Raw genomic sequence first — 26,619 nt, 5'->3', positions numbered from 1 at the left:
TCTCTACGTAAAAGAATAAATGGACACAAATCAGATGTCAAGAATTATAACATTCATAAACCAGTCAGAGAACACTTCAATTTCTCTGGTCACATGATTACAGACATGAAAGTTGCGATATTACAACAGAAAAACTTCAAACCCAGACTCCAGCGAGAGACTGTTGAATTGGAATTCATTTGCAAATTGGATACAATTAATTTAGGCTTGAATAGAGACTGGGAGTGGCTAAGTCATTATACAAGGTAACCTATTTCCCCTTGTTTTTTCCTGCCCCCCCCCTTCCTCAGACGTTCTTGTTAAACCCTGGATTTGTGCTGGAAATGGCCCACCTTGATTATCATAGACATTGTAAGGAGAGTGATCACTTTAGATAAGCTATTAGCAGCAGGAGAGTGTGGTGGGGGGAGAGAAAACCTTTTGTAGTGGTAAACACCTATTTTTTCATGGTTTGTATGTATAAGAACATCTTCTGTATTTTCCATAGTATGCATCCGATGAAGTGAGCTGTAGCTCATGAAAGCTTATGCTCAAATAAATTGGTTAGTCTCTAAGGTGCCACAAGTACTCCTTTTCTTTTTGACTAACTAACAGTAATTGCCTCTTACAGGCCTGCCATCCTGCAGGGTCCAGAGGCATCTCACAGACTGTGTGTATGGGACTCCACAACCAACTTGAAAGTGCAGCTGCCTCCAGGGAGGAGTGTCCGTGCCAGGAGCTCTGTACAACTGGGGTTTGTTAGGGTAGCAGGCAACCAAGTGAACCCATGGGGGATCTGAGCAAGCCAGTAGGGGTAATCCCCCAGCTTAGACAAGAAGCTCTACAGGAGTAGGGACTGCCTCTCACAATGTGTTTCTGTAGCCCACACCCACCCAACATGGTGCTCTCTTTACCTCTCGCGGTGACAGCCACAGACAGGTGATGAGTCTGCTACTGCCTTGGTGAACAGAGCTGGGCTTTTCGCACCACACAGTGGAGACTCATGCTTTAAGATCCAGAGGTTCCACGTCTGATACTCCCTGCTAGGGTCCAACCCAGAGTGCGGACAGGATAACATTTGTACAGCACCCAGCACTGGGGCTCATGCTGGTTGGCCTCTGGGTGCTGCTGAGTATAAATGTTCAGTAATAAAAAAATCTCATAATACACAGGAACCCCCAGCTGCTCCCAGGACCCCCAGTATGACCACCCCTGGAGAGGGTCCACCTCCGCTACTGCCCAGCCAGGCTGCTCGGCGGGGAGAGCGCCCCCCAGGGCTCCCTGCAGCACGTGATCTCTCTCGTGGTCTTCCCTCCAACGCCTGGACCCCACTTTGCTAGGGAGGCTGGCCAGGGTCACAGCCACAGGCAGGCTGCACTAGCCCCACGGGCCGAGGCACAAACAGTCTGCCCCCAAGCCCTGTGGACCGGGCTCAGCCCCGGGTGATCCGCCTCCAGACAGGCAGGCCTTGGAAAAGGGGCGGATTCAGTCCCCGCTGCCCCCGGGGCTCGACCCGCGCCCGGCCTAGACCGGATCGTTTTCTCCGGGTCGCCGGGTCCAGCCGGACAGAACACGCTACAGGGACGGACGGTCGACGCTGTAGCGCTCGATTGAGTTGGTCTGTGGGAGGGGGCACCCGCATTTCCGCCCCGCTGAGCGGCCTGCCCGTGGATGACATGCTTAGCAGGCGCCCGGCGCCACTGACACGTCATCGCTGGGGGCGGGGTAAGCGAGCCGGCCGGCTGGCGAAGACGGGACCAGAGCCCTATGGAGCCGCCAGGGGAGACTCGGCCCTGCCCCAGGTACCGGCGGCAGCGTCCCCGGCTGGTGCCCCTGGAGACAGCAGGTGTCTCGGGCCAGAGCGGCCCCTGCCGTGGCGCTTTCGCCCTCGCATGGGAGCCCGCGCAGTGCTGCCGGCTCGCTCTCTGCGCGGGAGCCCGCCCGCCTGCCCTGGCCCGGGCCCCCCTCGCGGCGGCGGCGGCGGGGCGGGCAGTGGGTCTTGCCTTACAGGTGCTGCGGGTGCCCCAGCCACGGGCGGCGCCCTGCTCCATCACCCACCCCCGCCACAGCAGGCGCCCAGCCAGCTCGGTTTCCTCTGCAGGTGACGCGCTCCCTGTGGCTTTCCCTGGGTTGAAGGCTCAGCGATGAGAGGGGCAGCGGTGTAGGCGCGGCTGACGCGGCCGGACTGGGGAGTGCGCGTTGGCCGGCTCTGGGTGGAAGGGACGCCCCAGCTACCTTCGCCGCTGCTGGAACTGGGTTGTGGAGAGGCCCTCGCAAGGGTAGCCGCCTGACAGCCATGCTGAGGCAGTTGCTCTAGCTCTGCCTTTTAAAGCATGGAAATCTAGTTACCGCTCCACATTTTAACATCCCTTTAGAAAAATGGACAGAACTTGAAGCAGAAAATGTGTTCCCCCCCCGCCCCCCCCCGGGAGGCTGTTTCTGCTGTACAATGTGTTTCTTGTGCCCTCCGTGCCTCATCAGAGGGTGCTGGGCTCTGTTCTGCCGCAGTAGTGCCGGGGCCTGCATGACAGTCCCTCCCCCTCCATTTACATGTAACACTGGCTGCCTCCCCTGCAGACCGACCGTCTTGTTAGACCCATTGGAAGGATCGGGTGTGTGACAGAATAGGAGCTAAACAGACTGGCTGGATGCAGTTGGCCTCACGCTGCAACTTACTGTCCTCACTGTTGAGAGATTGCCTGTCCAGCAGCTGGGAATCGGGAGGCCTTTTTGACAGCCTGAAGGATGGAGGGCTTGACTGGAGTGGGAGCATATCTGAGATCCTCTGGGAAGCTTCACAAGAGAGCAAATCCAGCCCCGAGCTGGGAGTCTGCTAAAAGCAGCCCTCTAGCAACTAGTTTCTCCTTCTGGCAGCATGTTTTCTGGACATGCTGGTTGGCTGCTGCCCAGTCACTGTCGTGAAGCAGTTTGGGCTTTTATGAGAAACAGGGTCTAACTGGCTCCAGGGTTTACTTGCCTTTGCTTTTCCTTCAGGGGCCACCTCCTGGACCTGCCCTGGGAGGACATCCTGGTGCCACACATCCTCTGCCATTTGCCTCTGCGACAGCTCCTGAGCCTGCAGAGGGTCAGCAAGCCATTCCAGACTCTCATCCAGCTGTACCTGGCCAACATGCGCTGCTTTGACTCTAGCCAGGTATGGGAGAGTTCTGCACTTGGCACTGGGGAGAGCTGTTACGTGTGGGAAGAACCTACAATGGGAAAGTCAGGCTAGGTAGGAGGGAGGAAGGCAAATCACAGTCAGAATATTTGCTCTGGTTGACATCCCCGGCCCCCATGCTTTCAGGGGCTGACAGGAATGATTCAAGTCTCAGCAGCGCACAGATTTGTTAATAATAGGCCATTAGGCTGACAGTAATGATGAAACCAGAAGCCCTTCCCATGGCCCTATCCAAGCACCAGCAGGGGGGAGCAGAGACGCGCTAGGCTGGGAATGGGACAGACTCTCTGTTTTGCCCAGGTTTGGAGGCAGGTGGGAATGATGCATACAGCTGTGTGTGTGTGGAATATGATGTGTCTAGATGGGTCTGGCTCCTTGAGGCGGGGGGATGGGAATATGATGTGCGCAGGTGTGTCCAGCCTTAGGGGCTGGAACTCACCAAGTCAAGCATTCTCCCAGCCCTACTGGGAAGGTGGTATGGGGGGGGGCTGCAGGGATGGCTCTTCCTGATGAGTAGGAAACACAGGAGACTGTAAGTTGGGCCTCAGTGAAGAGCTGGTCTACACACAAATCAGCACAGAAATAGTAAGAGGTGTATGTTAAACCAGTTACAAATCGAACCTGGGAAGTTATTTTAGTGCAAGTCTGAGTGAATACATTTATTATGGAATAGCAGTGGTTCAAGTGGATTTAGTTAAATTCAGTTTGTTACCAACTGCGGCTAAATTCACTTGAGCCGCAGTTGTTCAAAAGACGTGTGTTCACATGAGGATTTGTATAGCTTAGGAGAGATTAGATGGAAGGAGTGACTGGCTGGGAAAATTTAAAAAAAGAGCAAAATGGGCATTACTTGCCCTAGCACTGACTAAGAGGGGCAGGCCTGTCTGCAAGTATTTACAGCTGGAGAATGTAGAGAGGCAGGGATTTAGAAACAGAAGCAATTCAATGGCATTAAGAGGAGGTAACCTTGGATTGAACAGCTGGAATAACTTCTTGATGGCAAGAATTCTCATACGGTGGAATGGTCTCCAAGGGAAGCTGTGGGAGCCCCATCCCTTGGGCCACTGAAGTGGAGAAAAAGCTGCAGGAAGTGCTGCAGCCCTGGTGAGGGGGTGGATTTGGTGACCTACCAAGTCTCCTCTGGCTCTTCGCTCTTTGATGTCTCTGGTGCAAGGAAGAGACTAGTGAGGGAGAGAATCTAAGAGCCAGAGCAGTGTTGATACACTGGAGGTCTTGTTCTCTGTTCTCCCAATGCAGGTTGGTCCTCACCTCCCCAAAACTGCTTTCTGTAACCTTCTGAAAGACAACGAAGTTCTGCAACAGCTGGCGCTCCAGAACTGCTCTGATTGGCTGACTGACAAGGAGCTGCTTCCTGTGATTGGCCAGAACCACCACCTGCAGCAGATCCAGCTGAGCAGCTGCCTGCAGTTGAGCCGGCATGCCCTGGTGGCCATCTCACTGAGCTGCCCCCATGTGCGCAGTCTCTCCCTGGCTCACTGCGAGTGGGTGGACAGCCTCTCTCTGCGCAGCCTGGCTGACCACTGCAAGGGACTGGAGTCCCTGGACCTGACGGCCTGTCGCCAGCTGAAGGACGAAGCCATCTGCTACCTGGTGCAGAAGTGCAGCAGGCTGAAGTCCCTCTCTCTGGCTGTCAATGCCAACGTGGGTGACACGGCGGTGGAGGAGATTGCCAAGTGCTGCCCTGAGCTGGAGCACCTGGACCTCACCGGGTGTCTGCGGGTCAAGAATGAGTCCATTAGGTACCAAGTTTGTTTAACTGTGCATGCAGGATGGGGGCCCTCTGCGGGGGGAGATCAGAGAGAAATAAGGGAGGCTGGGTCTCTTCCTTGCTCGCTTCTGTGGTGCTGGGTGCAGTGGCAGCTCTTGGCTGCTGGGGAGGCTGCTGGCAGGCACTGGAGGACAGCGTAGATACTAGATGTAACGGATAGGGGCTTGGCTACAGTAAGCTCTCTGGGATGCCATGGAGAGGGATCAGGATTGAGCTGATCACCAGATTACCATCTCCTGCGTGTGCTCTATGCCCAGGCAAGGCCCTCCTCCCATGGGTACGGTGTGTCACCTTCCAGTAACAGTGCAGGAGGGTGCTGGGAGCAGGAGCTGTTGCCTCCAGCCTGCGCTCTCTCTTGGCAGGGTCCTGGCCGAGTACTGCACCAAGCTGCGCTCGCTGAAGGTGAAACACTGTCATAAGGTGGCCGAGTCCAGCCTGAGCATCCTCCGTGGCCGTGGGGTGGAGCTGGATGTGGAGCTGCCGCTGCAGAGGGCCCTCGTTCTCCTGCAGGATGGGGTTGGATTTGCCCCCTTCATTAACCTTCAGATCTAGAGGAGGGGGACGGCTGCTGCTGCTGAGGCGGGAGAGAGCGCCCAGCTGGCCTCTGCCTCCTGGAGGGTGCTGTAAGAAATTGCTGCTGAGACTCTCAGAGGGAGCAGTCAGTCCCATCAGTGTGGCTGGTCCTGATAGGGCTCTCTGACCTCCCTCTACCCCCCGCCACCTTGGTGCTCTTTAGCCACGGCTGTGTTTGTAACAGGGCTCCCGCATTGCCTCCTGGGGGGAGCAGCAGCACTTTGCAGTGGTGTGAAAAGTGAGAGGCGCTCTCAGCAACGCCGTGGTGCTGAACACACCCTGGCTGGGCCAGGTCAGCTGGTAAACAGGATATATTATTTAAGCAATATTTAAAATCTCGAAGTCCAGCATGCTGGGCATCGGCTTTACAGAGAACAAGATGCTGTGCAGGGACTATGGCCGTGGACTAGCTGCAGAACTGTTGAATAAACCAGACCACCTCTGCCCTATCGAAGGGGAAGTGCTGAGCTCTCCTCCCAGCCAGGACAGGGCTTGCTGAGCTGGGGGGGAGGGAGTCTCAGTGATAGCTACAGCACACTGGAACGACCTTGTCAGAAACCGGCGGGCCATCTCCCAACAGCAGTGGCACAGGCTAGTCACCCTGACCAGGCAGCTGTGGGTCTGGGCAGCTTCGTACCCGGGGCAGCTAGCCTGTACCACCACTTGCTGCGTGTGCTACTGGAGCTACGCTGCTGTTTTTAGCACCTGGCTCGATGAGAGCTGGGAATCACAGCCCTAGCTCCAAGCGTGGGCTGGAGGAGAAAGCGACACTAGCCCTGGAGTGCGGGGGGCCTGATTCCCAAGTGCTAGGGCAAGGAGAAGAGCAAGGCCCCTGTGGGTTCTGTACAGCAGGGGGCAGATACCACTTACTGCTGGGGAACTCAGTTCACATCTGAGTTTGGTCAGAAGTGTAGTAAGCCTTCATCCTGGGCTGTGTCCCCTGCTCATCACAGGGCTGGTGGCTGCCACTCAGGTTCCAGCCCTGAAATAGCAGGGCTCTGGAGGGGTGTCCTCAGCTGCTGGCCCTATCGGGCTACTGCAGAGCCATGAGGAAGTGTGCTGGCAGAGATGTGGGGAGCTCACAATACCAGGCCTAGTTTCTAACCTAAGCCCTCACAATCACTGTGCATTCAACACGCTGAAGGAGCTGCAGGTAGCCAGTTTACAGGAACCATCTCATGCCTCGGGTGGGGGTGCGGCAGAGACAGAAAGATGCAGCTTAAGCTTCCAACTAACCGTGAGGGGCTGCAGGTGTGCGACCCTTCCGAGGAGCAGATGTACTCTGGCTGAATTCCACACTGATTCACGCCATCTTTACTAACAGTCACGATCAACAGAAACACCATTGCACACACATTTAAAAAGACAGCTGTGAACTGCACTAGCCACACATTAGCTATAAAAAATCCCCATGCAAGGAATGGCAGAGAGGTCCAGGACACACATCAGCTGTGTTAGTCAAATTTGCCATAGTGACGGCTGGCTCCTGGCTGCGGAGGGACAGTTTGGAAGGTTACATAAACAGCGTTGCTGAACAGGCTTCTCTGGGACATCATGCTATAATTAGAGGCTGACAGCAGCATGCTGGCTCCTAGTGGTAGGTTAGTTCCAGTCCGAGGAGTATAGAAGGCCCCTCTCATCCTTCCTGCCTCCCTGGTCTGTCCCTCCATGCCTCAGCCAGCAAGACAGAGGAAGATGCCTTGGAGAGAATGTCCGTCAGTGGAATTTGTATTTCTTGGCTGGCTTGAGGCTGATGTAAGTTCTCTTCATCTCCTCACTCTCTGGCTTCTTAATGTCTTTGTACCTTTCTCCCTTTGTACTCACCACCTGGTTGTCAATGTAGCGGATCAGTTTCTTGGGAGCCTAGGAAGGAAGTGAAATTGATGTGAAGTGGAAAGTGATGGGAGCCCTGGGTGCGTCTTCGGGGCAGGTGGAATTAGCATCAACTGAAAGCATTAGGTTCGGTGTCTCACACGTTCTTTAAGAGCAGGACTAGCTGATCTCAGCGGCTGGAGAACACTGCGTGAGTCTTGGTTAAATAACTGGTAGGAAAGCAAGATGAAGCCATGGGGGTATACATACACCCCTGTGTGGAAGCACAGCATTAGGCTGAAGTGGTAAACAGTGACAGCTCCTGCTGCCAGTCTTACACCTCTCTTGGCTGGACCAGCTCCCCCTTCCTTCCAGCCAAAGGGGCTTTAACTGTGGCAGATTCACCCTGCTGCCAACCTGTAGTTAGACCCTGCTATAGCCAAAGACTCTCATAGCCATACCGACCGTGGCTCTCCTCACCTCCTTTGGCGGCACCGGCCTGTGTGTTTTCTGGTCCTCCTCGCTGTCCACCATCATGTATCTGAAACACAGTCAGGGATTAGTGAAAGCTGCAACACACACAACACTATCATGGGCTACTCACATCCCATTTCCTTATCCCCCGCCCCATTTTCAGTGTGACCTCAACACCTGCTGCACTCCACTTCCAGCTGGAACACTGGGGATGAGCCCAGGACTAACAGTGGGGGGGAGGAGGTACTACAGCATCAGAGGTGCTGTCCTTTCAGTGGGTGGGATCTGCACAGCCAGCTAAAGGACCCTGAAGCGACGTCCCAGGCCACGTGAAGTGTACCTGAAGGCAGCCTGGCTACATGGTTTGCTCAAATAGGCCCAGATCCTCCAAGATATTTAGGTGCCTAGCTCCTAAATGGCAGTTAGGCACCTAAATACCTTGGAGGATCTGGGGCCATAATCCTTGCCCTGTCAAGAGTTGCTCGGAGGTGGAAGAGACAAGTTCTGGTCTATTTTAGGAAGCAGGTTTGCTACTTTCCAATCTCTGTGGGCAGGCAGCATCTACGATGTGTTCTGAGCACCACGCAGCTGAAGGACTCGACTGAGATGCACAGCGGTGGGTTCCTGGTAGCACAGTGCTGAAGTGGCTGCATCTCTCATTTCAGAGATGACTTCCCTTCAAAACTTCATGCCCTTTGCTAAAGGGTTTTGTTTGAGGGGTAAAGTGTCACCTCGCTCCATGTTTGACTGATGCACAGGTACGTGCTCACTGCACTGATGAGTTCTTTACTCCCTTTTGCCACTCTAGAGCCAATACAACTATGTGACAGCACAGCCAGCCTTGGTCTTTTGTCCCTGAGCTAGGATAGCTGCTCCTGTGTATTTCCAGCTAGAAGACTGCTCTCGCTCACTGTGCTTGAGTTGTGTTGTAAGGACCTTGCCAAAGCCACCATTAAAGTGAGGTTAGCATATGTGACTAAATGGCACCTTTTTACTCAACACATCTGCTCCCTCGTGATCACAGCTAGCCTGTGTCAGATCAGCTGGAGCTAGGTTAGCCCTTGGGAGACAGCACTACTCTGGGAGAGTGAGCTGGGTTCCGTTCTGCCTTGCTCACACCTGCCAGCTGAATTCCAGCTGTCACTTATCACTGGCGGTGACATAGGGAAGCAGAAAGAACCAGTCTGGAGGGGCAGATCCCAGCTGGGCAGGTGCAGGCTGCAGCTTCAGCACTTACAGATAGTGGCTTTAGGCTCGTCTGAGCCAGACGTGGTTGTAAGAATCAAGAGGGAAACCCCGAGCAGAGTTCACATCCCTTCTCTGACTGGACCTGCATTTTGAGATTAGCCATGGCCCAGGCATGCCAGGATCCTCCCCTTACCAATGGCCCAACTGCAGAGTGGCACACACCAAAGCTCTCGGATAGGTCACTTTGGCAGGGTAGCCTGGGTGGGCAAGGTCCATTTGTGACTATTTCCCCACGCCCCTCATCAGAGCCCGTTCTTGCCACTAACAAGGACATGAGCAGATCCTCGCTGCTTGGTACTTACTTCTGTAAGATAAATTGTTTGAGGTCGTCTTGTTTGGGCACTCGGCAGGGCCTTGCTGTCTCCTGGGATTAGAGAGTAGGAAAGGATGTGCGTGAGCTACAAAGTCATCAGCTGTCCAGTTCCATCCTGTTAGCTAGTCCCCGTGTGGAGAAGCTACCCCGGATGCTGGCCAGTCAGCGTTAGGGGAGAATGCATGGGGCACAACTTCTCTCATAGCAGCCCAGCAGGCTGGACAGCCTGTACCTGGAATCCCTGGGGAAGCAGCCAGCTCAGTGGGATCTCACTGCTCTGCTCACAGGGTGAGGACCTGCTGGCCTCTTCCATTTGCTATGGGGACATGGAAGATCGCCACAGCCACTTTCAGAGGTAATGAACTATGTTTCATCTTGGTGTGATGCCCTGCTGTATTTGTGGACACCGGTTCCTCCAGTCCCCCCCGGTGCTGCTGCCAGGGCCACAATACCTTCACGTTAGCACCCCCTGGGCCAGGTTCCACCTTCTCCTCCACCAGTAATTGCACCGCCTCGTCCAGATTTCCCAGTGCCATGGTTAGTGCCTTCTGAGCCTGGCTGAGGGTGCAGGCTGGGAACATCTCCAGGAGCAGCTCCACCCCATCCTTCGGGTCACCTTCTGCTCCCTGGTCAGGGTAAGACAGACCTGGGCTGACTCTGGAGGGCAGCAAAGGGCTGGGCACTTTCGGCCAGGAAAATTGGTTTTTGGTAAGCCAGATATTTTTCCGCAGAACCAAGTCTCCTCACACGGGCAGGTGCAAACCTCATCCCTGAAGCTGGGGAGCTAGTTATAGGCTTAGCTCTTTGGAGGCTCTGCCCTCACACACAGCAGCAAGGAGTCTGGATACTATTGGCCTACTTCTTGCCAGCAGATTAGCAGTCCCCCAAGGTAGGTCTTCTGGGTGTCGGCTCATTTGCCTACTGTGATGCTGCACATCCACCCCCCGAGAGATTCTGGGAACTGGCCCATTTGCCTGTAGCCCTGACAACTGGCACTCCCACCGTGTGGTGTCGCAGCAAATGGGGGCGGGGAGGGGTTTAAGCACAGCATGCTACTACGGCAGCAGAGATGCTGAAGTGCAGTAACGACAGTTTCTATAAAGCAAGTGGTAAATGGTGACAATCACCGAGCAAGACGAGGGCATCAGTATGCATGTTCTTGCCTCAGTGCAGGGGGAAAGAGCAGGGATGGGACCAGGTGTGCAGGGAAGTGCTCACAGTGGGAATACCAGCTGAGCAATGCTCTTCTACAGCTGGAGCATGGCTGATGGGCCCTGGAGAGTAAACGCTGGCTTGTCCCTGAATTGCACAGAGGGGACGGAGGATGATCCAGCACTGTACAAACATTAGGAACAAATTCTGCAAACTCTTTCTTCAGGAACCACGGCACCCACCACTGAAATGCAGCCACCTGTCAGGTGGAAAGGGGAAGCTGTACAATGGTTTAGAACAGGAAATGGAGAATGTAAGAAATTAAAACTTGGGAGGGGATTTAGGGATGCAGAATTTAGCAGTCAGAGTCGATATTTGGCTTTTGTGAAAAGTCCTGTGGGATCTTTAATTACAAGCAGGCAGATGCTCTGCTACCTCCTGTCCAGAAAGTAGCACAGTGTCCCCCAGCTGCAGGACTGGTTCAGTGCTGATTCAGAGGGAAGAGCACGAGCTGTGGAGTTGCCCACACCACTTCTGGCAACCTTTGAGTTTTCCTGGAAGGTTTCCCCTCCCAGTACTGACAAGACCCTGCTCATCATATCACACAAGCTGAGGTCACATCTTGAGATAATGTTGCTTCCGGCCACCCGCACCACATAGATACCTACAGAGCCAGATTATGTCCAGCCCTGTATGGTAACCTGTAGCATGCAACTCTGTCCTGTGTCTAGTTCTCTATGGCAACATCCCAGTACCTGAGCCATGGCTCCCTCTGCTGGTATATGCAGCCTCCCCTCATCAGAAGCTCCTGCCCCCTGCTCATCGCTGTGGTTCAGCTCTTCAGCAGAGGCACTGCTCGCACTCTCTGCAGCCTTTTGGCAAACCTTTCCTTAAAGACACAGTGCATATTTATTTGTGAGCAACCCTGTAAAGGTTACAGCTACCTATAGCTTTCGTTATGGGAAGGACAAGGTTGCTACTGTGCTGCATGCCAGCACTAATTCCTTTCTCCATGATTGGTTTCCAGCCAATGCTCTCCTACTACTGCCAATCAGGTATGGCTGCCACCTTGTTCATACAGCCTGCAGTGGAGCAGAGTTAAGGTTGTTTGGGTGCCTTAACTGTGTGTTTCCAGACCTTAATATGTTTGGATTTCTTTTATCTGACACCTTGATCTTTTAAATGAATTTCTGGGGTTTGTATTGCTGGGATTGGGGTAAATTACACCATCCCTGTAGAGTGTTTTATTAAGTGACCGGTACATACTCTCAGTTGTTGTCTGGGAATTAATTTACATATAGGCAAGGCTCCTGCATGGTGTGAGGCCCAGTGTGCAATGTGGTCAGGCTGCTTTGATGAAGCCAGCATTGTACTGGGGGTATGTGTGTGGAAGATGGTTAATGTACCAGATTGAGAATCAGGATCCCTGGCTTCTTTTCTCCTAGCTCTAACACAGACTCCCTGTGTGTAATAAGAGGAAGTCATTTAGAGGGTATATGCCTCAGTTTCCCCATCTGTAAAGTGGGGATGATGCTTCCCCGCGCATGTGAGGCACCTTGAGATTGTAGCTTGAAGGGTGCTGCAGCCATGCTATGTATTATTGTTACACTATCAGTAGGCTGCTCCCCAGTATGCATGATAAGGGCGGGGCAGTCTGCTCTATTATGTGGGGCCTTTTGGCTCCAGAAAAGATGCCAGTGAGGCTTTGGTTGTACAAAATCTGGCCCCTCTGCCGCGATGGGTCTCACCCCTCATCCAGCAATTCCTGCAGCCAGCCACTAACTCCTGGGTGGGTTAGAGCAGTTCCTTTAGAAAGGCATCCCATCTCAATTTACAGACGCCAATGACAGAGAATCCAACTGACTCTCTCAGGCTAAGTATCATGTACAAGAGACTGTCTGGGTTTGCAACCCTTGAGCCATGCTGCTAACAGGAATGCAGAGAGAAATCCCCAACTTACTGGCTTTGGAAGGAGGATTTGACCTGGTCTGTCCAATCCCGTTTCCAAACTATACACAAGACCCCTCTAGATACCTCAGGAGCAATAGTCCTGTAGAGGGAACCTTCCCCTTACTCTGCATTCACTTTATATGTGGTTGGGATCACCAGCAACCCCAGGGATGTGTTCAAGTGGGTTTCCCCCCCAAATGCCTCTAGTTCAGCCACAAACAAGCGCATTCCAACCTACCAGCCCTCCCACATGCTCCTGTCAAGACTGACTTAATCTGGTTAGAAGTCAAGCGATTCAGAGTCCCTGTGAGACTCTCCTAAATATCCCAGCTTAAATGGCAAGATCATGCATTGTTCTGTGATGCTTCCCATCCCTCAGAGAAACTTAAGACTAAAACCACATCCTTGATTCATCTCTGCATGCCTGAGCATCCACCATGCAACTTACCTTTGTTGCGAGCTTCCCTGAGCCTTTCTGAGAGGGCAAACATCATTTCACAAATGTTCCCGCTGCAAGAGACAGTCGCAGTGTGAATGGCATAGGGAGCACAAGCTTCTCCTGCTGATCTAGGTACCAACAAGTCCCCCGCCCTGAAATCACTGTATAGTGTCCCCCACACACTTGGCAGAAGTTGAGAGAGTCACTAACAGCAGACAGCTGCTTCTGGAATTCTACACTGAGCACATGCAACTCAGTCTATGCAAAACAACCATATTGCTGAGCCACCGATCTAGAAAGATGGACCCTGTAAAGCCAGTGTATGCAGCAGGCTAGTGCCATAGTAAATCCAGTACAACAAACTGGGATCTCAGAAGACCTGGGGCCGGCTTGCAATCTGTACTGCTATTCGTCATCATGTACCCAAGTAAAGGCAAGACCCCGTACACGACTGCATGGATTTGGGACCAGAAGATCCTTAAAGCAAAGCACTGAGCTGCTTGATGCAACAACTGAGCTCTGTGGTACTAAGACACTTAGACCCAGTTCTTGAAGCATGGCATGTATGTCCTAGATGATTAGAGGCACACACCTGTTGATTTCTGCAAAGCCAGGGATATACGCCTCCATCATTTCCACAAACGTGTCCATATCAAAGTTCTCCTCGGACGACTCTGGTGAGCCTAGTTCTTCCAGGACACTAGCGATGTAGGAGAAGAAGACTTCATCCATCCCGCTGGAGACAAGGAGAATGCAAGCTTAGGGAGTTGAGCTAAGAGGTACTCACCCCCCTAGTGCCCTTCCACGTAGTGCAGCTGCAGTCACAGGACCCACTTGGCCAGCTTCCTGTGCTGTGATTGGATCAAATCTCACAAATGAAGGCACATAGGACCTGGTCAATAGTTGTAGGGCAGATTTTCAGGGATAATCTGAGGTGCTGCAGAAAATGACTTGTGCAGTTTAATTTGTGACCGTTTTCCTTCCCAGTCAGCACTAAAGTAATACCCCAGTACACTGCTGGGGGAGGGAGGACAGTACTGTTGGAGTTACAATGTCTGAGCAAGGTCCTGAGCACTTGTGACAATGTTAATTCTGGTATTCTGGGCAGATTCCAAGGGTAATTGTACTCTGTAGATAGAATTTCAGGTTAACAATCTACTGGATGTAGTACTCTTCTTCACTTTCTGTCCTAAGCCTGCACACGGCTGCCACTTACTGCAAAACAGCCACTGCATTCCAACCTAGAGATGGCTGCATTTCATTAGTGGGCAAAGTTCTTGTTAATATAAACTGTGTACTGGTATATCAGTCTGCTGTTTGAAAAGCACTTCGGGGTGCCTTTAAGATGATAGGAGCTAGCTAGATCTGTGTTGTTGCAGAAGAAATTAATAACCTTATTCCTTAGTTTCACTGGAAGCTACTAAATGGTAACACTATTAGGCTATGGCTACACTGGCACTTTATAGCGCCGCAACTTTCTTGCTCAGGGGTGTGAAAAAACACCCCCCTGAGCGCAGCAAGTTACAGTGCTGTAAAGCGCCAGTGTAAACAGTGCCCCAGCGCTGGGAGCCACGCTCCCAGTGCTCTAAGCTAATCCCCTCGTGGAGGTGGAGTACCAGGAACGCTAGGAGAGCTCTCCCCCTGTGCTGGTGCGTGACCACACTCGCTCTTCAAAGTGCTCCCGCAGCAGCGCTTTGAAGTTTCGAGTGTACCCAAGTTACAGATGGCGCGAGGGCTCTAGCAGACTTTGGACAAATTACATGCGTCCCTGAGATCTGGATTGAGGGGCAGCAGAATACAATAAATGGAGGTTAGAATATCAGACCTGGAGTTTAATAAAAGGGGCAACTAATAGAAAGTCCAAATTCAAAAGACGAGCTGGAACATACCTGAGATCGGCATCAGGGATGTGGGACTGGATGAAGCATGTCAGAGAGTCTCGAATGATTCTTTCAAGATCCATGTCTCTTTAAATGGGTTTCTTTAAGTGGGGGGGAAAAAAACATAATTTCAGAAGCAAAAATGAGACCAAAGCATTCACATTCACAACACCTCCATGTAGGCTCATGCAATCAGAACAATTCATGAACTCCACCGGTCCGGCATATTGGCCTGGGGAACTGTCGTAGGAGTTACCTGCAGTATGAGGAGCCACCAGAGATATCAGCCCAACACAGTCAGACCACTCTTGTGTTTCACAGCTTCTCTCTGCTACTGGTGTCAAAGGCTTTCACAAGTACAGAGTAAAGCTCCCTCGCTCAGCAGGTGTAGTACAGCTAGAAATCCTAACACGTGTCAAGCTGCCGAGTTGCGGAATCAGATGGCAGGATGGACTCCAATGAAGGAAGGCTTCAGGTGTTGCTTGCTCACTGAGGGTGAAGACGGATCTTCCAGCTAACAGTGTTTTCAGTGATGCCTGGCTTTGTAAATGGGTGGGAGACAGGATAGTGCCTTTCAGTGAAAGGGCAGCCTATTGCGGCTTTCACAAGGGAATACCAGGCAGGGCACAGCCAACCAGTCTGCCAGCCAAAATATCAAAGGTCTCCCAGTCAGGCAGGGCAGCGCCAGCAGAATCCTGCACAAACAGGAGCCCATTGTTGTGCTTTTTGAAGGAGCTGTTCTGTAGGTGAATGTGACCACAATGGGAACATTTGATAACAGTAACTGAGCAGGGGCGTTCTAAGGATCACAGACCTCCCACGCAAGCAAGGGCAGGACTGTACTGTCCACCCACTCTCTCTCTGCTAGCAGCAGAGTCCAGTCTGAACCCGCTGGAGAGACGCTATCCCACGGGCTGTCTCACTCATAACTTCCCTCTTGAGGTACATGTCAGCTGACGGCACAGCAAGGAACCTCTCACTGCAGGGCTGAGTTACATACACATACACATTCGCCTACTTGAGGATGGATCACGATTCCTGGTGAGCGACGTGGGCATGACCCCAAAGAGCTTACAATCTACAGGCATGATCACACTTCCAGCACGCATCAGTGGCGAACCTCCCTTCATTGGGAGCAGGACCAAACGCTAAATTAGGCAGCACAGGCCTCTGGGAGAGCAACCCTGTGAGGTGCTGAGCACCAGCTCCGATGGGAATCAAGGCTGCACACATCTCCTAAGAGAGGACTTTACCAGAGCTAACCAGATACAAACAGCTACCCGATTGTGCTCAACACTGGGTTCCAGGGCCCCTGTGGAGAACCGCACTTCCAGCCAGGTTATAAGCTTTGTTTTCATGTGTGAATACAGTTTTGGAGCCCGCCCCCCTCCCTTGGCCAGAGAACAGCAGGGCTCCTGTGTATTCTGCAAGAGCCATCTGGAATTTATCTCCAGACACAGAACCCCCTGCACCAGCGCACTGAACACCAGACTGTGGCGCCCCATTGGCAGGTACTCTGTTGATTATGCCAGGGTTTAGGACCGATCACAGCAGCATTCTGTGCTCAGCAGAGCAGGGAGCAGAGTAAACAACTCTGGCAAATGGGAGAGATTCATAGACTCCAAGACCACTGTGATCATTTAGCCTGCCCTCCTGCATAGCACAGGCCAGAGCGCTACCCTAAACTAGAGCAGATCTTTTAGATAAACACCAAGCCTTGATTTAAAAGTGGTCAGAGATGGAGAATTCACCATGACCATGGGAAGTTATTCCAAGGGCTAATTACCCTCACTGTTAAAAATTTACACCTTCTTTCCAATCTGAATTTGTCTAGCTTCAACTTCCAGCATTGGATCATGTTCGACCTTTGGCTGCTAGACTGAAAAGCCCTCTCTTATCAAATTTTTGTTCCCCACTTAGGTACAGCGGACCCTCGCTAGAACGCGCGTCTATATAATGCGAATTTGCATGGAACACGGTCGCGGCTATGGATCCCAAATTTAATTACTTTAATTGCAATTAATTTTAACGCGGTCCCCGCACATGGATCCCAAATCCTGCATTCTAGTGAGGGTCCGGTGTACTTACAGACTGTGATCCAGTCACTCCATATCCTTCTCTTTCTTAAACTAAATGGGTTGTGGGATGCAGGGAAGAACGTCTACACTCCTCCTGGTGGACAGAACTTCACAGCAGCTGGACCCAGGCTACACTACTCACTATCAGCTGGAATAAGAACCACCACTAATCTCAATTTCTTAAGAGCTAAAGACCAAACCCACTTGTTCTCCCAAGCTCTTCTGCAACTCCAGCCTTCTGCCAGTATTCCCATTTTTCTAAATTTAATAGTTAAAAGACCCCTCCCCTCCCTGACTCTTTCCCATAGGTAAGTAATAATGAGGTATCATTGACATCATTCTTCTTTGGAGGTGCTCAAAAGCTCACAGTGAGGGGCATCAAAAAGGGAACCTAGATAAATAACATACCTGCAAAAAACAACAGAAGAAGGAAGACATCTCCAGCAAGACAAATGTATTATTATTATTAACCAAAAAGGCTTCTTTACAGTAATTGCAACACGAGCATTTTCATTTCATAGCATTGCAATAAAACAAAAGCAAGGAAGTATCCTAATAAGAGCTCTCCAACATGAAGGCCTAGCCACATGCCACCCCTATGTGTGTCTATTTGTTGCACGGCTTTTCCATTTCGGCTTAGGAGGACTCTTTGCTAGTAATTTTCTTGCTTCTGCAAATGTCATATCCTTCCAGTGTGGAAGCTGACCATAAACAAACACCTCTTTGCTGCCCATGTGTTTTTTTTTTTTTTTTAAATGAATCATATCTTCTTAGTTGACTGGCAAAAATCAGTTTGCCATCCTCAACCTTGCAGCTTATATCCACTGAAGAGCAAGCTAGATTCTCTTCCGCCTCAAGCATCATCAACCCATTTACTAGCAAAATTCTGACTTCAGAATCTCATTGTTGGGGAGACTGTACTAAGCAGCAGTTCTGCAGATGCCAAGCCCAACCTGCAATCGCTGGTCACTAGCAAATTCCCTGAGCTTGCAAGTCCAAGAAAGGTCATTAGCCTTTACAGAAAGCCTGGATGGCCAATAAATATAGAGCACTGGGGATGTCCTTTTTACAGTCACTACTGGTAGGGAGAGAGTTCATCACCCTCTTACTCAGACCCATCATGACATTCTGCTGGTAGGAGAAGAGATTTTCATCATTTCTGTGAGGCTGGCCAATACTGCTATGGGAGAGAACTGTAACAATAAAATGTAACAATAACCATAACAATAACTTTTTCTGACAACCCAATTTACTGAACAATAGAGCACAGCCCACCACATCAAAGGCACTTCTGCGAGGTCCATAAATTAGTTGCTAGTAATTTATTCTGATCAATAGAACTGGCAAAGTCACTTGTCTCCTTAATCAACAGCACTTGCAGGGGAGCATCAGACTGGGAGGAAAGGAAGAGAAGGATAAATAAATCAGCAACTGGAGTATTGCAGCTCAGACCAACTACTAACTGATCATTTACAATCCCTTTCCCAAACCTTTGACAATTCCTGAGAAGATGTCGGTTTGTAATGATTTTGTCCCACAGAATTACCCAGGTTGGTTTCCAAACAAAGGGAATTTCCAACGTTTATGGTAGGTAGACAGACAGACATTAGAAAGACGCTTCAGTCAATGTGCATAGAGTCCTTCTCAGCTTTCTCAGAATGACTATTTTAGCATCTCCCCAAACTTCATTTTTACCTCCAGATTTAAGATTTCGTTCTCAGAGAAAGCCACCTTTAACAGGCCTCTGAAGAAAGGAAACCCTTTTGTGATAAATTCATGAGACATTCCATGCCAAACGGGGGATGGGCAGAGTTTGGATAATCTGGGTGCTTTTCAATGAGTCCTCCATAGCCCTCAACTTCCCTGCCACAGAGGAAAATGGCAGACAGAAGTGAAGAACGTCTCAATTGATGAGCTCCCTTAGTTCCTGGAACTACAGAGGAGACTTTTTATAACACTATATGCTATGAACTCCCCGTGTTCTTTGATATCAGTTAGTGACAAAGGACCCCCACCCCATTACTGCCACCACCACCACAGAATGTGAGGCAGTCTTCTGGGATGTCTGAACCAGACTCTATCGCCTCAATATTGCTTAACCCCATCCTCAGTGGGCCACGCTGTTAAGGAGCAATGCACATTTCCCATTCTCCTCCCAGCCAGACATCACCTTTCTTTGAAGGCTCTTCTTCCTTGGGATATCTACTCACCAAGAGCAGGTAGCCTATGATGTGCTGATTGTGGTACCAGCATTATGGCAGGACATGGTCCAGATTTAGTCCCTGTCCAGGCAGACTAAATTGGCAAAGGCAGTCTTCTTTGCTCACACAATAAAATACTGGTGATTATTATTTAGTGTACCCTCCAAAACAAACAAACAAAAATCCAGCCACCCTTTTCTCAATCAAAGACATTGGTTTTTGGAGTATTGCAGCTCAGACCAACTAACAAAATACTCCTTTTTCTACACCTTTCAATGCGCAGACATTGGTTAGGCCTCAACTTCCCTGTGATGGTAGTCATTATCATTTTACAGATGGGGAAGCCGAGTCATCAAGTAGTAAAGTGACTCGATCAAGTTCATTCATGATGTCTGGCAGAACTGGGAACCAGAACCCAGGTCTCCTGACTCCCAGGTCATTAGCAGATCCCAAACTGAATGCAGAGCATCCATCTCAGCATAAGACATCAAAGAAATTTGCAAGGAAGCATTAGTTCTTGGATCATCCTCATAGCAAGATGGTTTTTAAATGACAGGCCTGACAACTTCAGTAACTGAGTTAGCTCCATGGCTAGGTCTCCACCACTGCCAGATGCCTGGGCCCAGTAGGACTAGCTGCTCCAGCATTGGAGTCCATTCTTTTCCAACTCACAGGAGTCTGGAAATCACTACTTTAGTAAACTCAACAGATTAATCTAGTCAAAGCAATGGCCTTATGGGATTCTGCCTTTTGAAGTTTGGAGGTCATCTCAGCTTCTTATTAGTTGAAGGCCGATAAACTAGTCGATTCGCTCTATGTAACTAGCATTCTCTCTATGAAACCCCTCTGGAGAGGGGCATCATAGGATAAGGCTGCCTCTCAGATGAGCAGCGTGTGATTTCAGCGACCTTGCAGGAGGCTAGTTTCCGTTGCTGGAGAGAAATGGGGGTTACAGAGTCAGGCATAGTGTGATGGGTGTGTTTATATGTGCATGTTCTTATCTACATGAGTCTGGTTATTCTTAAACTGTGCACAAGCAATTCCAGGAACCCCAGTTTGGTCGCCCTCGGCTGCTGCCTTAGTGACTATTCCCCCACATCTCCAACCATCCTCCCAACTGCTGGAACCTTCCCTTACTGGCTGATCCAGCATTCGCCACTCTAGAACTAGAAGGCCAGCAGCAGATTCTCCCTTAGCAGATTCATCACACTGCCCTCTGCTGACCTGTTATAGCTCAGTGGATTCATTACACTATCCTCAGATGCAATGTCAAGAGCAGAGCAGTCCTAGCTCGTGTGATCAGAAGAGACAATGCTCCATCTGTTATTTTATCAGCAAATAGGGAGATGACGAAAGTATGTGGGTTCCACAGGCTCCCACGCCCCATTTAGTGGACAGAAAAACATCTGGTTTCAGAATATTATGTATGGGCGGGAGAGGGCCAATTGGCTTAGTCTCTTAATTATAAGTCTCAGAATGACATGTCAACAGGATAGTATTTTACCATATCCATCAACAAGAGCCATATTTAGATAAACCTATTCATTACAAAGCCAAGCCATTATATTCAAACTGCAAAGATGTGTTTTTAATTTAAAGACTGTAAGACCACAAGCATTGAGCCCTCAGAAAAATGAAAGAGGACAAGCACACCTACCAACCCAGGCACCTGCCTCTGAGACACACCTCCTTCTAAGGTACACAGACCATCCAGAATTTCTCTTCCAGTGAAACAGGACCTTGTATCTCAGACCTGTCCTTCCCTTTCACGTGGCACATTCATCTGGAATGATTGTGAAGTCTGAAGGCTCTGCTGCCTATCAGATTTAGTTTGTAGTTATTCTCCTGAAATAGAGAAAACTAAATAAAAATCCATGGAAAAATATTTGGAAACTGATTCTTCAAGATCAAACTAATCCTTGCAAATTTTGTTTTGTGTTATCGAAGTTTCAGAATGCCTTACCTCAGGACAGCAGAAAGGTCTTTGGTGCCGTACCTTCTTCTATTTATGACGTGAGAGGATTAACTGCGGGCTCTGTTACCAGATCTCATCTTTTAAGCAGAGTTTTGCAGGGGATGAGTTTTATAATGCAGTTTATAATCCCCTAAAGGCAGGGGAAATAATTTTCCCCAGGGCGCAAACACAATTGTACTGAAATGATGCTATCATTCTTTCAAGCCTCCAGCCTCAACTGCAGTGTGGATTTTAACATAACCACCTCTTTGGTGGGTGTTAGCTGGCTCAGCTCTCTATGCAGAACTCCTTAATTATTTTTCACCGTTATAAAATGGGCCTGAGAACTCTTCCTAGCTTCCTATCCAAAAACATAGCTCTTCTTTCATGCATAGCCAAGAAATGGCATTGCTGTCATTCTGCCTTGATTGGTTCTTTTAGAAGAAGTGATTGTGTCATCCCCTTGCTGTGGTTACAACCTTATAGTTTTACACTGTCAGAGCTGAAGATCTCAGGCCACTGGAATTCCTTGTCATCTTTTGGAGGGTCTTATAAAATAAAACCCAACCTATTTAAGTGCAAACAGTGTGCTCAGGGGAGCTTACCATCTGAATACAGGTATCCTGGCAGTATGGGTTCAAGTTGCCATATTGGATGGACGGCTTATTTGGTTTCCACAAAACTCATTTGGTCAGAGCTACTTCTCAAACTGGGCTGAGAGAAAAGTGGTGTCATTTAGAAAAAGGTGTGAAGGGACTACTTGAAAATCTATTCCTTTCTCTATCAAATACCTTTGCTCACTGTGTTCTTGATGCTATGGTTCAATAGGTTATTACACCATCCTAAATATCTCAGGGTTTATCTACAAAGCAGTAGCTGTGCACAGGCTAGCCTACCTGAGCTAGCCTGAATCCAGCTAGCATGGGTAACAATAGCAGTGAAAGACAGCACAGCGTGGGCTCCAACACAGGTATTGCAGGCCCGGCACAGATAAGCCCGTACTGCATGGTCTCCATTGCTGTCGTTACCCACACCAGCTGGATTCAAGCTCACTCATGCACAGCTTTTTCTGTATAGACGTACCCATAAACTGTCATGGTCAGTGCTACCCACATCCGTTCTCTGCTGTACCTACATGAACAGAAGGAGTTTTCCCTCCCCCTTACATGACCTACATGCTGGGTCTTTGCAATGGAGCTCCAGAAAACACTCTCCTATAGTTATGGTATGATTATCATGGTACAGTACTAATGGAAATATCTAGTTTCATTTTATTCTGGAAACTTCTTGACTAACACACACATTCTGGAGGTGGAATTATCCCCAAATTCTGATTTTTTTCCAGTTTCTCTTAGTACCGGTTACCTTAGGGGTAGCAGGCCCATGAGTCTGTTGCTGGACTACAAGAATTTCACTTACAGGCAGGACAAAAATGTTCTCTCACATACAACACACCTTTTTTTTCCTGCTGGTGCAGAGATCCATGCCAAAGCTAGAGCCCTTTATATTAACTAGAGAGCTAAAGATGGCACATCTACAATTGTATAAATTATTTAAGCTTCATCTTTCAAATATCTCTGCTCTGGAAACATAGGATCAAATCCCAGTGGAAGCTTCTTATCTTTTGTCCTGCTGTAGTAGATACACTGAGTCCCATGCACTTTACAGCCTGTGGATCTTTCAGATGAGATCTTAAAAAAAAAACAAAAAAAAAAAAACCCCAAACAAGCCTTGTCTGCTCTACATGAACATTAAAGATCCTCCAGCATTTTTTGTAAGGATAGATGCTGTGATGAGCCCTACAGACTGGGCTGGAGTCTTGCTGAAACTAAAGGGCAAAAGCTGCCCTTCAATGGAACAACAACAGGCATTAGAGACAGCAGCTATATTTTCCTTTATTGTTCTTTTTCCCCCCCTTCTTGTGCATTGCCTGTCTTAAAACAAACAACTCCTCCCAAAACCTAACCAACCAAAACGAAAAAAGGAACATTTTTCAACAACAGCTCCCTAGCTACAATCCAACAGCAAACCGACTCACACTGTTCTCCCCTCCCGGAACTTTCAATACAAGCAACAGACTCTCTCTAACAAACAATTTACTCTCTGAAACACTTTGTTAAACTTAAAAGAAAACTTTCCACAATGAATAGCCTCCAGGATATTTAGAGTTCCAGTATTTTAATGATTATGCTTTGGTTTTTGTTGTTCTGTGCATAACAAGCGTCTGAAGGACTTTTATGGTGTGGTTGCTATGGGAGAGCCGGTCAGGGTTCTTGTACACGTAACACAATTAACTGTATAGTGTTGCAACAGTAAAATCAGGCTTCTATCAACAACCCAATACCGTCCAGCCTGATACTTCTAATTAATACAACACACAGTACATTTGTCAATGGCCAGAATTTTCCCTCCCCTCCTATTATCACACAGCATGCTGTGCATTGGATAGCTGCAACTCTCTTCTCCAGAGATGGCTGTACTTCAGTAGTGCTGTATGTATACAGAGGCCTATCTTGCAGCCCTTACCTAGGAAAAGCTCACATTTACATGAATGGAAGTTTTCCCTGAGTAAGGACTACAGGATCACAGCTAGGCTTTGTAAGGCCTTTTGGTACCTGTTGTATAGTCAGCAGTTCATTCTAGGACTGTTTAGCCCAAGCCAAGAATTAGGAAGACCTAGTGTGGGAAGCACAGAATGTGTAGTTTAGGAGCAAGAGACAAGGAATCTATGTAGTAGTCTAAAAGAATTTCCTTTATATTAATTATGATTTTTCTTCTCTATTGCAAAGGACACTACAATATCCTTCAGGATGAAAGGTACTATATAAATGTAAAATATTAAGCTGAATATGTTAATAGGCGTAGTAGCCTTGGAATTTTGTGGCAACATTTCTCAAGTTCTACATTTCTGTGGTGTTTGCTTGAAAAACCATAGAATTGGAGGACTGGACTGGACAGGACCTTGAGTGTATAATAAATACAACAAAATCCTATTCCTAACCAGCAAAAGGAGCTGTGGTCCCAGCTATAGCTATGAAACATTACTTGTGTGTCTTATTAAAGCAGTAAGACACCAGAGGATGGAGGCTGAACTGTGCCATCACAGCACCTTTGCATTTTCAGCATGGGCCTCAAAAGCAAAGTATTAAACCACCCGAATAATAGGTTGATTGTTAAAAACAGTCCTGAGCTGTAATCCCAGTTCTGACACAGACTAGCTGTGTGACCTTGGGAAAGTCATTTAATCTCTTTGATTCAGTTTCCCCTTGTGTAACATGGGGATAATGTTCAGTTACCTACCTCACAAGGAGTTATGAGGATTAGCTAATGTTTATAAAACACTTTGAACAAGTGCTAATAAGTGCTAAATGTTGTCATCTCAGCATGACACACAACATGGAGTACCTTATTTCCTCATTTAATGCTGTTTTAAAGAGTAAGTTGTTTAAATAGCAGGTTTCAGAGTAGCAGCCGTATTAATCTGTATTCGCAAAAAGAAAAGGAGTACTAGTAGCACCTTAGAGACTATCCAATTTATTTGAGCATAAGCTTTCGTGAGCTGTAGCTCATAAATTGGTTAGTCTCTAAGGTGCCACTAGTACTCCTTTTCTTTTTTTAAATAGCAGCTATCTCCATACATCTGGGTGCTACAAAAACAAACTGGGACTAGAAAAAAGCAAATATTGTACCTAAAGTTAAACTAATCATAACTTTTGTAATGAATTTGCTACAGCTGTGTCACTTTTCAAGACCCCCTGTCCCATTTGCTTTTATAGTATGTTAGCCAAGAGGCCAGGAGCATGAACAAGAACTCTAGATAGTTGTATGATTGTAAGTCAGGAGACTTCGAATATCACAATCCCACTATTATTAAGTGTCTGGAAGTCAAACTAAAATACAAAAATCTAGAGTTTAACTCCCCCATCTCACACACGTCTTCCCAGATCCATTACCAAGAAACCCAAGCTATCACCAGCAAAAGAAAAAAAAAAAACAACACAAACATGGAAGAGGATTGAAGACAAAGGCACATTTGATTTTTATTATAGTTGGATATATTTTTTTTGTAAATGTCATGTGACAGCTGTCAAATAAAACCACACACAAAAGCAAGCAGGGCTATACAGTTCTCTCAGGGCTTGGCAGACTGGTGTGATGTTATGGGAACCTCTGCAGCTGCGTGTGTACACAATCCTCACCAAGGGGAATTGGGAACCATGGAGATAGAACCACATCAAGGAGTCTTGGGGATGCAGGCAGCATTTTAGTGGTCAGAGTCAGGACTGGGCTGTGTTTCTGGCTCTGCCACTGACTTGCTACATTGCCCTTGCTAGGTCAGGAGGGGGACAGGTTTTCAGCAAGCAACCCCTATCCTGAATGCTGCCATTTTTAGATGTCTAAATTTAGACACTTTGAGGCTGATTTTCAGAAGGGCCCGGCTCAGCAGTCACAGCTCCACAGTTCCTAATGACTTTGGCTGAATTCTCAGCATTTCTAGAAGTCGGGCAAAGGTGCATCAAGTTGGGCAACCCAAAAAACGAAGGCACCCAAAATCAGAGGCTGCTTAGATGTGGCCTTGGTCTCAGTACACCTTTGATCTGCAGAGAAAGGTACCGTGCGGATGCCGTCAGCTATGCCAGCGCGGCCCCACGGGCGAATCCCGCACCCCGTGGATGGCGCTATGGCCTGGCCATTCCACACGTGTCTGTGGGTGTCTGACACGCGGTCTGACCCGGGCGCTCCGGCCTGGCTGCCGGGTCCAAGGAAGGCACTCGGACCTGGCACTTCGCCCCCACACGGCGCTTCTGCTGCCCCCGCCACTCCCTGCAGCCCCCGGCCCCCGTGGGCGGCTCTGGGCGGGCGCTCATTGCACGCGGGTGGCTGGGGCACAAGGGCCGGCCCCCCCAAGCTGCACCCAGGGACCCCGCCACCTCCCGCACTCAGGGGCCCCTGTGGACAGACACACGGACGCGCTCCCGCCGCCCCCCGGGACAGACACACGGACGCGCTCCCGCCGCCCCCCGGGAGCCCAGCCGGACAGACGCAGGCGGCTGGGGAACGCGGCCACAGACAGGCGGGCGGGGGAGGGGCGTCACCTGGCCTCCTGCGCGTCCCCGCCGCGGCCTCGCGCTGCCTCCGGGCCAGGTCCCGCGCAGTCAGGTTGAAAGCAACAGCTGACTCCCTCCGCCATAGAGTTGGGAGCGGGAGGCTAGAGCAGCTCCCGCCCAGTCGGGCTCCTGCGCCGCCATCTTTATTGTGGGCACGAGGGACTTTCCAAGCCGGCTGCAGAGGCTTTGTACAGTCGAGCTAGGGCGCCTGGCTGTCCCCTGTCGCTGCTTGGCCTGGAGCCAATGGGGCCACCCCTGCCACGCGCCCCAGTGCTCCTCCCACCACCTGTGCCCCCGCAGTCCCCCGAGGGTTGCCAACTTTCTACTGGCACAAAACCGAACGCCCCTGCCCCCCCCTTCCCCAAGGCCCCCTTCCTCCCCCTCCCCCACCCCCACTCGCTTTCACTGAGCATGGGCAGGGGGTTGGGATGCGGGCTGGAGCTGAGAGGTTTGGGGTGCGGGAGGGGGCTCCGGGCTGGGGCAGGAGGTTG

At 49.8% G+C, this 26,619-nt stretch overlaps 2 protein-coding genes across 8 annotated transcripts; one reads left to right on the top strand and one right to left on the bottom strand.

The window, feature by feature from the left end:
* Positions 1-1,651: 1,651 nt before the first annotated feature.
* FBXL15 (F-box and leucine rich repeat protein 15) lies at positions 1,652-8,776 on the top strand. 3 transcript variants are annotated; one of them, XR_013346738.1, is made up of 5 exons: positions 1,652-1,781; positions 2,974-3,133; positions 4,415-4,917; positions 5,309-5,819; positions 8,360-8,432. XR_013346738.1 is itself a non-coding variant. In XM_077823209.1 (4 exons), exons 1-4 carry the CDS (start codon positions 1,747-1,749, stop codon positions 8,445-8,447), a joined length of 786 nt encoding a protein of 261 aa, XP_077679335.1. In that variant the 5' UTR covers positions 1,652-1,746; the 3' UTR covers positions 8,448-8,776. The 3 variants fall into 3 exon arrangements, 2 of the variants coding, with proteins under 2 accessions (XP_077679335.1, XP_077679334.1); XM_077823209.1 differs by lacking the exon at positions 5,309-5,819 and having other exon boundaries at positions 8,360-8,776; XM_077823208.1 differs by having other exon boundaries at positions 5,309-8,776.
* Positions 6,818-26,275, bottom strand: CUEDC2 (CUE domain containing 2). 5 transcript variants are annotated; one of them, XM_077823211.1, is made up of 11 exons: positions 26,117-26,275; positions 20,724-20,911; positions 15,044-18,258; positions 14,797-14,888; positions 13,500-13,643; positions 12,917-12,978; positions 11,274-11,407; positions 9,819-9,992; positions 9,356-9,417; positions 7,812-7,872; positions 6,818-7,382 (listed from the first exon to the last, which is right to left on the bottom strand). In XM_077823211.1, exons 4-11 carry the CDS (start codon positions 14,868-14,870, stop codon positions 7,236-7,238), a joined length of 858 nt encoding a protein of 285 aa, XP_077679337.1. In that variant the 5' UTR covers positions 14,871-14,888; positions 15,044-18,258; positions 20,724-20,911; positions 26,117-26,275; the 3' UTR covers positions 6,818-7,235. The 5 variants fall into 5 exon arrangements, with proteins under 5 accessions (XP_077679337.1, XP_077679336.1, XP_077679339.1 ...); XM_077823210.1 differs by having other exon boundaries at positions 14,797-18,258; positions 20,720-20,911; XM_077823213.1 differs by lacking the exon at positions 15,044-18,258.
* Positions 26,276-26,619: the final 344 nt, after the last annotated feature.

This window comes from Eretmochelys imbricata, chromosome 7 (genome assembly GCF_965152235.1).
Source record: "Eretmochelys imbricata isolate rEreImb1 chromosome 7, rEreImb1.hap1, whole genome shotgun sequence".
NCBI classification, from domain to species: Eukaryota; Metazoa; Chordata; order Testudines; family Cheloniidae; genus Eretmochelys; species Eretmochelys imbricata.
The sequence above is the reverse complement of the archived record's forward strand: the minus strand, read 5'-3'. Positions and strand labels throughout refer to the sequence as shown.